An 11,356-nucleotide genomic window follows, 5' to 3' on the forward strand; every position below is an offset into this window, starting at 1 on the left:
TGATATCCTTGTTTTTTTGTTGTTGTTGAAACATTTGTACCCATTTATCATTTTTTTTCTTTTTTATGAAAGATACATCTAACTTTTATCGCCAAAATAAGATTTTTGGTTGTTGATGAGTTTGATGCCAACCTATTTGGAATTATTCTCCTCAATTTGTCGTAGCATAACTTTAAATTTTGATTAAAAAAATTGACCCAACGAAATTAAAAGAGCAGCGAAATAGAATAAAAACAACAAATTTCTACACCTATAAAAATCAAACAAATACTTTAGAGCTTGGTGTATGATATATTATTGGGCAGAAACTGGTTGGGCTAGTGAAGCGTAAATAAACTTTTTAAAATAAAATGGACCATGGAAGCTGGTGTTTGGATTTGTCGTGTTGCCGTACGATTGGCACTGGGCTATCTTATATGTTGGGTTTACTATGAACTATCATTTGGGAACTACTATTAATTCCTACAAAATTACTCTCGGCCCCTATCAGTCAAGAGAAAAGATCAAAATACCCTTTACAATATTTGATACTTCCCTTTCTCACCCCACCATTCTTTTCTCTTCCCCTTTCTTCGATCATTTCTATTACCCTTTCCTATGCTCCTCTCTTCACTCACGCAGGTCTCCGTTAGTGAAGGTATTTTTTTTCATGTTTGTAAACATAATAGAATCCTGATTTCATTGTGCATTTTACACAATAGAATCATGATTCCATTTTTTCGGATTTTTAGTAACATAATGAAATTAAGATTATAATGTGTTAAATTTTTTATTACACAACAGAATTATGATTTCGTTGTGTTATAAATTTGTCCCTTACGTAACACAGCGAAATCATGATTCTACTGTATTAGTGGGGATGCGAAAAAATACAATGGAATCACGATTTTATTGTATATTGCACAACGAAATCTCAATTTAGTTATATAACGTTTTTCACACTCTCTTAATACAGCGAAATCATGTTTCCATTATGCATTGTGAGAAAAGGTAAATTTGAAATTTTTGAATGGTGGTAAGAGATAAGAGCAATCTTGATGTGGCCAATAGCAATTTTTTTAAAGAAATGTTGGTAACTCACTAAAAAATGTTTTTTACATAAACCTCGAAAAAAACAGTTAATAATATATATTTGCTGGTACTTTTAAAATTTTTTTTGTTATTATATAAAATTTCACATCAGTCTTTTTAAGAAAAGGATACAACTAAATTATTGACTTAATTGCATATTTACCACCTAATTATGATTATTTCATAAATTTTATCATCAATTTCCCCCCACATTTTTTATATATTATTTTTCAAATTTTGCATATTTTACCAATTCATTAAATTCGTAACGATGTGTTAACGTGTCCTTAAAAGTGAGGTCATTTTGTCACCATTTTTTGTGGAACCAAGTTGTTTTATTAAATTATTTAATCATTTTTAAAAACCATAACTCTTAGAAATTATGATTTCTGAGCATAAAAAAACTTTTTTTTGAGCCAAATTCCACCTAGGTGCTATTAGTGACGGTAATCTTACTCTCACCATACATGTTCATGTGCACTTAATTTAAATATTCCGATTTTAACTATTAATAGTTTTTTTTAAAACAAATCTTTTACTATAAATATTATTTAATAATTAACGAAAATGTATTAAAACTGCAGCGTGTCACTATTTTTGTATAAGTTGATAAAGGAAAAACATATATTTACATGAACATAAGTACGTTTTATAAGTCACTTTTTTGCTTTTCTTATTTTCTATTTAAATAATATATATATATATATATATATATATATATATTAATTCATATATATATCAATGCTACATCAGACTTGTTTTATATTTCTATTAGTTATTGAATAAATTTTAGGTGAAAGATTTTCTCTTAAAAAATGATAAATTAAGAAAATTAAATGAAAGACATTAAAAGAAGGACAATCAAAATCACATATAAACTAAAGTATAAGAAATGAAAGTAGAATTAAGTAAAAATAGGTTAGACTAAAATACAGTTTATAATGTCTAAATAATACATATTTCATGAACTGTATTTAATATAATCTTCCTAACACACTTTTTTGTATTGATTAAAATTTATTTAAAAAAATATAAAATCAGAAGATAAAAACATCAAAATGATGTGAAACCTACTAAAATTTGATATTTTTAATAAATTTTAATTAATGAGAGAAAATATATTTAAAAGAGTGTGTTAGAAAATATATTTGTAGTATTTTTCTAAGTCTTTTTATTAAAGCATGACTAAACTTTTTTAAATGTCTTTCGTAACCCAAAAGTTTAATTAAAAACTTAATATGCATTAAAACTTTTTAAATAGATAAATTTTATTTTGGGAGCTTAAAGCTTTAAATAAATAGATGGATAAATATATAATTTCAAAGTATTATATTACCATTTAAACATAATAATGATCTCATTATTATGAAAAGCTTATGTAATAATAATATTATTTATATTTATATTTAATTGGGTAAATTAGTATGTTTTTGTTTTTAAACGTTTTATAAATTTCCCTTTTATTTTCCTAAGCAATTTTTTTCAGCATTTTGTCGAAAGATTAAAAATATAATTTATAAAAAAATTACACATAATTATGCTCTGAAACTTTTTTATGATCTCACAAGCGGTTGTCAATATAATTTTTACATTATTAATTAGTTTTGTTGCTCGATAGTAATGGATTAAAACTATTAATAGAGGAAAATGGTAAGAATCGAAGATACTAAAAAAAATTTAGAGAGTAAAAGTAAAATTAAAAAAAAAATAAAAAATACAATTAACCCAATTTACTTATGTGGATTACCTCGTTAAGTTTAAATTTGATGTTTAAAACCAAATACACTTTTAAAAAAACATTAAATTATTTTTACATAATTTTGATCGATCGTGTAAACTTAATACTACTATCAGCGTAACCATAGACTCCCGACGAGTAAGTTATTCTATTTCTACCAATAAATACAATTAAGCTCAAGGCATCTGTTTAATATATATATATATATATATATATATATATATATATATATATATAATTTATTTTTATTTGTAGAGAATTTTTTTTATTATAGTAGCAATAAATGAACAAGATAAGATTAAAAGAAAAAGCTTTCTTTCAATTAATCAATTTCGATATGAGTGACAAAAAGTACTGAATAATAATGTTGAACTTATTTTCCCTATATTTGAAACAATTTATTAAAAAAGAAGAGAAACGCTTATATAACTTCACTTGATTGAAATTCTTTTGATTGGCAGGTGCATTTTTAAACTTAAAATGTTGTAAACTTTCTATTAGACTTTTTTTTTTTCAAAGGAAGGAAAAAAAAAGATTATAATCCAGGGACGGGCTGAAGCACAAGATCATCTAATAACAACTCTTGTAAATTATTTGGAGGAAACTTCAACTCCATAAACCAAGATCCCGAATTAGGTCCTATCTTGGCGAGAAATTCTGCACATCGATTCTCCCGTAAGGAGTGGTAAAATTCAGACTCCAGTCCTCCTTCACAAAGTTCTTGATATTCTCAATTGTTGTTGCATACTGATGACAAGATTACACTTCATTCTTGATGAGGTTCACATCAGGTAACGAGTCTGAAACACAAATTTATAAAATTCATACTTAATTCATATTTTTTAAATATATTTTTGTTCCGGTCATAGGTCACTTTAACTGGAGAACAAGACTAAAGATGATCTATAACCAAAACATTCAAAAGTATGTTGTGCCTGCTAGGGTTCCTAAAGGTATATTAATACTCAACTTAAATTGGTGAATAATTCCTTATTATTTGGAGTTACTTCTATGTATTGTAGGAGAGATGAGAACTAACCCTATATCATAGGAGGAACGTCCATTTGTAGCATTGTTGGTTGACACTTGACACTTTAGTTTTTACATGTTGAAAAATGCATATCATTTATAGGGGCATTTAGTTATAGACTACACTATTTGTTGCTTCAAAAAATCATGGTAAGTTCAACCCACTACCAATTCAAACATACAATTAGTCTAAAGAGATCAATTTTAAAGATTTCGATCTAGAGATATTCATCTTAAAAAAGTCAGCCCAAAACCTAAAAGAAAGTATGATTTTAAAATATATAAAATGTTTCCGTCAATGATTGCTTCGACCTTAATAAAAAGGATTGGATGCATCAAGAAGGAAAGCAAGACCATGAGGAAGAAATGAAGAAGGGCTTCACTCACTTTCACCGAAAAAACAAACATGTGATGCTTGGAAAATGTCAATAACCGATTTAGCTACACAAGCATATTAAATTGTTATAAATTGCTCCTAAGAGCTTTAATTAAAAATCGACCAAACCAGAATGCAGTTAGATTACCACTAGCACTAGACATAGATAAAGATAGTAGGTTGTTTCGTGTGAGGCATATTTTCCCGTCTACCATTGCTAACTCCCAATGGAAGCACCGAATAATCTTATGCCCAAAATTGCCTATTTACTTGTGCAAATTTTAAATGTTTGCCAGCGGGTAGAAAGGAAAGTGTGGTTCACATGGCGCAACATGACAATTGGGACTTGTTTGGTGGGAAGTTTGAGCATTTAAGAGAGTAAATAGTTATGTTGGATGAAGCTGTCCTAAAACCGCAAAGTGCCATTAACTTACAAACACAACACAAATCAAAATCAATAGCCCCCGCGCGCGTAAGCGGTGACTCTCAAAGAGTCAACTCGTTCAGACGGTGTGTGGGACCTACCTCTCACGCTTGTCGCTATTATTGTTACTATTTTTCACCCTCAAGTTCCGCTGACGCATTCACAAACATCATAGATATACAATAAAGACATATCACATATCTACTTCAACAAATATAATCTTTCTTAAACTTTTTAAAATATGATAAATTCTTAAAGAGATAGGTTAAATCCATATTTCTTTATAAATATTTAAGGATTAAACTCATCTATAAAAGTATAAGTTTGATTAAAATCATATTTTTTTTAAAAAGTTGATTGATACTCTCGCTTGATCATAAATATAACAAACACCATGTATATTTCTTTATTTCATTCTTCATGTTTGACTCTTAAGATTTACATATATTTTTCTGTCATTTTATATTATAGACACAAGAGATATTTAAAAAATTGTATTATTTATGATAAAATATGATCTCCAATTCTTACCTTTAAATTAATATCAATGATCAATGTTGTCAATGGACTAAAGTATCGATCCCTGGTACTCTATTTAATTTTTCTGCCTTTTAAAAAATGACCAGTGTATGATGCCATGCCAGTTAATATTATCTTTCATTTATCATAGACTAACAATTTCTGTTTACATGATACACTAAAGATAATTAGCACTGCAAAAATTGGCTTATCGGACACACTTAACAGTGAAACATAATATGAACGTTTTGTACTGAGTATGCCAAAATTAGCCAATTACTCTATTTTCAAAGCAGTAGTTGGCTGAGCACTTAATATATCTACAAATTAAATGTGCCAAAGTAGTCAATACTCTTAATTCAGAATGAAAGCTTGAAAACAACAATGAATGATAGTAGTAATATGATATCGTATTAAGTTGATGCTAACTCAACAAAGCAGTAATTAAGTTGATTGATTAGATTTTTAGAGTACTACAATCAGGAAGCTGACTTTTGAGATCATTAAATAGAACTATATAAGTGATGTTATTGTCATTGGCACTTCAATGATGTTACCTTCTAATTTTAAAGACAAACAGGAAGCCTACATTTTTTTTTTTTGATGGCACAAAGGAAGCCTACTTGTGGATATAGTAAATGGCAATAATCGAATTGAATAAATTAAGTACAGTGATTAGGGCAAACTCTAGCAAACATCCAGAACCATTGAACTAGTTTGTCCCCAAAATATGTGCAATTCCAAATTTAGTTGGCTTTAAATGTATTAATAAAACAGAAACGTGGCACTCTTATATAATCTCTAGCTTTAATTTCTCTTTAAATAATCAAATTCACTTCCACAGTTTAAGTTTTGCACAATCAGATTCAACGTTTCAACCACTGACTATTTTGAAATCCCGTCATTGAGTAATCTTTGTAATGAAATTTTATCCCATTTAATTTTTATTTTTAAAGTTATTTCAATTGCAAACACTTTTTAACAATATATTCATATACTATTAAAAATTAGAATACATGAATTTTATTGCTAGACGCCTACACAACTAATGCAAGATTTTTCTATCTTGGTCTCGAATTCAAGTAAATAATTACAAAACTAAAATTCTTGATTTTCCCAACCTTTTAATTAGTCTCTCCATTTTTATTTTTTTTGGTAGTGAAAATTTAGGAAAAAAAGAATGACACCCAGTCTAAATCAGAGAAAGTCTATTAGTTCAAAGAACACTTACTTAGATATTTATATTTATCTCACCTCACACAAGTGAAAATTTGAGCCTGCAATTGATTAAATATGAGATTCTATCTTGCTCCACTAGACCAACCCCTTGAGGTCAACTAGTCTCTCTATTCTACTAATGTTTAAGATTTTTTTTTTCAAACACATTAAGAATAACAATAAACAAAATATTTATTGAAATAATTTTGCCAAAATATCATCACTCTTCATAAACGCATTACTTATAAATAATGGATGATTCCGAAGGGTGGTTGAAAAATTAATAACACAATACTAAAAAACATTACATTTTTTTATAAGATAAAAACAATAAATTGAGGTAATTTACTTGTGACAAATTTAGAATAAAAGTTGTAGTATTTCATTGACAAATAATAACACCCATTAATATGATTTTTTTTAAATGGTAAAACATTGAATACCATATAAGCAAGGAGAAGATCTATAAACTTGAATCTTAAGGTTTTTGGTTAAAGTATAGTGTTAGGTTCATTTATATGATTGCTCATGATCTATTAGTATAAATTTTCCTAGTATTTACCCCCTCGATTGCACAAGAATTGTTATCAAAGCCGATGATTCGACCAGATGATTGACTCAGACAAGTACGATGGTGATGATGGATCTAGGTTTGGGATCCCTTGTATTGAAAGTCTTCTTGGTAGTGAGTCCAAGCGGAGTGTCCCGTGGGGGAAGGAGTGGTGCAAGTATCTAGAACATGTGGACTTTAATGACCACCATGAAATACTTGTGAATGATAATGACTTCTGCTCGAAGGGGAAACTACTATGTAGAAGAAACTCACATTTGAGGGAAAGATCGTTGAAGTACAATTGTGAGATAAAGTCTCACATCGAATTAAAATATAAAAAAAATTGAACACCATATAAGCGATGAGAAGATTCATAAATATAAACCTTAAGATTGTGGGTTAAGATGTAATGTCAAGTTCACTTATATGATTGTTCATGGTAAATTAATATAAATCTCCCTAATATTTACCTCTTTAATTGCACAATATAATTCATTTTTTGTGAGCATTTTTTCATCATTTTAAAGTGGTAATCTTGACAACAAAATTATTATTAAACCTTATATGGAGGGTGGCTGATTGTTTATAAGTGTGAAACTTTTTTTTTATTCTGGCGTATGGGACGGAGACTTTCCTTTCAAAAAGAAACCAAGTGAAAAGGAGGAGGAAGAATTTACTACTAAACAGAAAGGAAACGTGTAATCAGCATCTATTTTTAGTTCACCAATCAATAACGTGTGATTTTGACCCAAACTTGTGGACTGTTTACCGATCTAATTAACACGCATGGCAGTGCTGTACTCGTACGTGTCTATATATAAATGAATGAGGAATGAGAAATGAGAAATATGACCAGAGGAAAATTAATAACACATTCTTTTAAATATTTTTTTATTTAATTAAAATTTATTAAAAATCATAAAATCACAAAAAAATAATTATTAAATATGATACGCAATTCAAAAAATATTTATTATTTTGAATAAATTTTAATCAATTAAAAAAAATGTATAAATAAGAGAGTATACAAGAGAATGTCTTACTACTCCATATCATATGAGAATAAACTTTCAAAAAACACAAAGTGGCAAAGCAGAAGGTCAAAAAACACACACGAGTAAACCCAGTTGGCTTGGCTTATTCAATGCCCCCGCATGTAACAATTAAAAGTTCGTTGGGGTAGTTGTATCGACTATCCTCCCCCTCCTCCTCCTCTCACCCTTTAAAACCCTGCCATCTTTCATTATTTTGCAACCCATTGGATCTTCTTCAAATTCCCACACATTCTTATTAGCCTAACATACTCTCTCTTCCAAAGTTGTTTCACTTTACCAAAAAAGCTTTCCCTTTGAGAAATAAAACCCAAAACCAGTCTTTTGATAATTTTGAGCAGTTGCATTCCTTGTTTCTTCCTTTTTGGGTCCCCTCAAAAGTAGTTTCAAAGAGTTCCTCTTCCTCCACAGATATCATGGCAGATCAAACCCCGGGTTCAGGAACCGTTTCTGTTGAAGCTTCTTCACAAGAAAGAAGGAAACTTCCAAACTTTCTCTTGTCTGTGAGACTTAAGTATGTGAAGCTTGGTTACCACTACTTGATCTCCAATGCTATGTACCTTTTGCTCATACCCCTTCTTGGTGTAGCTTCTGCTTATCTATCAACAATCTCTTACCAAGATGTTGTTCAGCTATGGGAAAATCTCAAGTTCAATCTCGTCTCAGTGACTCTATGTTCCAGTCTTATAGTATTCCTTGTCACCTTTTACTTTATGAGCCGTCCAAGGGGTGTTTACTTGGTGGATTTTGCGTGTTACAAGCCAGAGCCAGAGTGCACTTGCACGAGGGAGATTTTCATGAACAGGTCTGTGGAAACTGGTGTGTTTTCAGAGGAGAACTTGGCCTTTCAGAAGAAGATACTTGAGAGGTCTGGTTTGGGGCAAAAGACTTACTTGCCCCCAGCAATATTGAGTGTCCCTTCAAACCCTTGTATGGCTGAAGCAAGGAAAGAAGCTGAGCAAGTGATGTTTGGAGCCATTGACCAGCTTCTGGAGAAAACTGGGGTCAAGGCTAAGGATATTGGGATTTTGGTAGTGAATTGCAGCTTGTTCAATCCCACACCTTCTCTCTCTGCAATGATTGTGAACCACTACAAGCTAAGAGGGAATATCCAAAGTTATAATCTTGGTGGCATGGGTTGCAGTGCTGGACTAATCTCTATAGACCTTGCCAAACAGCTCCTCCAGGTTTGTTTTGCACTTCTTTAATTTCTTTCAAAAAATTTAGTCATTTCTTCTCAAGTCATAATACTACCGGTTATGCTCATGATCATTTAGCTTTCACTTCATATCTATTTTAAGTTGTAACTGTCTAGAATGCATGACTCTATGGTCTATATATATCTTCATGTGGCCATCCAAAATTAAAAGTCAAAAGGAGTTCATTATTCATGTAATAGGATGTTCAATATAAACATCAGGTGGGGCCACATGCATAAATGTTTCTTGTGGCAATTTTCTGCCCCAGCTGTCCACATGTCCAGTTGGTCATGTTCTTCGTCAATATTGGTGGCAGTTTTGTTAGGTTAGCGATTTTGCCACCCTATTTAATACGGTACACGAGCGACAGTATCCAAATGAAATGGACCTTTCGTGGATGTGTTTACGTATGCTTTAACAAACAGTTGTTCACTTGTACAATTGGGGGAAAGGAAGCTTTCAAGTTAAAACACCGTATCATTAAATTGAAAGTTATAAATGATCTTACCATCTATACTTAAGGATCCTGTTGTCTATGACATTTATAATAATAGTGACTGGATCAAAAGAAATTTAATTTATTGATAGTTTTGGACATATTAGTCAATTTTAGTGATTATCTCAGGATTGCTCTATAGCAAAATTTTAAGGGCTAGCTATTAATTTTTTTTTATGATAATTTATACATACAGGTTCATCCAAACTCTTATGCCTTAGTGGTGAGCATGGAGAACATCACTCTCAACTGGTATTTTGGCAACAACAGATCAATGCTAGTCTCAAATTGTCTATTCAGAATGGGTGGAGCTGCAGTCCTCCTCTCCAACAAGTCTTCTGATCGCAGAAGAGCCAAATACCAACTGATCCATACAGTTCGTACTCACAAGGGTGCAGATGACAAATCATATGGTTGTGTCTTCCAAGAAGAAGATGAGAAGAAAACAATTGGTGTGGCACTCTCAAAGGACTTAATGGCTGTTGCGGGAGAAGCCCTCAAGACCAACATCACAACACTTGGCCCATTAGTCCTTCCCATGTCAGAGCAGCTTCTTTTTTTTGCAACTTTGGTGGCTAGAAAAGTGTTCAAGATGAAAATAAAGCCATACATCCCTGACTTTAAGCTAGCTTTTGAGCACTTTTGCATCCATGCTGGAGGAAGAGCAGTGTTGGATGAGTTGGAGAAGAATCTAGAGCTCTCTGATTGGCACATGGAGCCTTCAAGAATGACACTAAACAGGTTCGGCAATACTTCTAGCAGTTCCTTGTGGTATGAATTGGCCTACACTGAAGCTAAAGGAAGGATCAGAAAGGGTGACAGGACTTGGCAGATTGCATTTGGTTCAGGGTTCAAGTGCAACAGTGCTGTGTGGCGTGCATTGAGGACCATTAATCCAGCAAAGGAGAAAAATCCTTGGATGGATGAGATTCACGAGTTTCCTGTTCATGTGCCCAAAGTGGCAACCATTGGTTCCTAAGTTAAAACCTCTTGCATTAGGAAATTTAATTGAGGTTTTCATGGTTAATCTTAGGAGGTGTGCAAAATTTAGAAGAGGAAGATTACCCCCAGCTGATTTGATCTTCTGCTAGTGTGTTCAAGTTGTAAGAGTGTGCATACAATTATTGTCCAATGAGAACATTTATTACACGATTTTTCATAAAATGTATTAGTACTTGACATTTCAAAGGTTCATGAAATTTGATTTTTTAAGTTGCCTATGGAGCTAAGGGGCTGTATTGGACAAAGAAAAACGTATGGAGAGTTATTGCTTATCGAGCTGAGGGGCTGTAGTAGTACAGTGACATTGTTGGATAAATTGATCGATTAGATGAATAATTAATGTTGAGCATCTAAGATCTGACACTTAATTAGGACACAACATTCGTTGAGAGCTCAAAACTGGTAGATAGGATTTTTTTTAATGGTCTTATATTAAGAAATTAATAAATATTTTTTTACTTAAATTACATTAGCGATGCATTAATCATAAATTATACCAATGAAGGCATATTTATCACATTTTTTTCATAAAATCCTTTTTTTGTAATTTCATTATGTGTCTTAGCCTCTAAATTCGGACAATTGTTAGCTTTCTCTAACTTTTTAATCAAAACAAAGATAAAAAAAGTAATCAGTTTAATCCCAAACAATTAATTTATCCAACTAAAAAATTAATAGA

The 11,356-nt window shown here is 31.1% G+C and overlaps 1 protein-coding gene across 1 annotated transcript; it reads left to right on the forward strand.

Moving 5' to 3' along the window:
• The first annotated feature begins 7,990 nt into the window (after positions 1-7,990).
• Positions 7,991-10,895, forward strand: LOC114401276 (3-ketoacyl-CoA synthase 11-like). Its single transcript, XM_028363751.1, has 2 exons — positions 7,991-9,167; positions 9,872-10,895. The coding sequence occupies exons 1-2, from the start codon at positions 8,397-8,399 to the stop codon at positions 10,652-10,654; spliced, it is 1,554 nt and encodes a 517-aa protein (XP_028219552.1). The 5' UTR covers positions 7,991-8,396; the 3' UTR covers positions 10,655-10,895.
• Positions 10,896-11,356: the final 461 nt, after the last annotated feature.

The sequence above is a fragment of the Glycine soja genome, chromosome 20 (genome assembly GCF_004193775.1).
Source record: "Glycine soja cultivar W05 chromosome 20, ASM419377v2, whole genome shotgun sequence".
NCBI classification, from domain to species: domain Eukaryota; kingdom Viridiplantae; phylum Streptophyta; class Magnoliopsida; order Fabales; family Fabaceae; genus Glycine; species Glycine soja.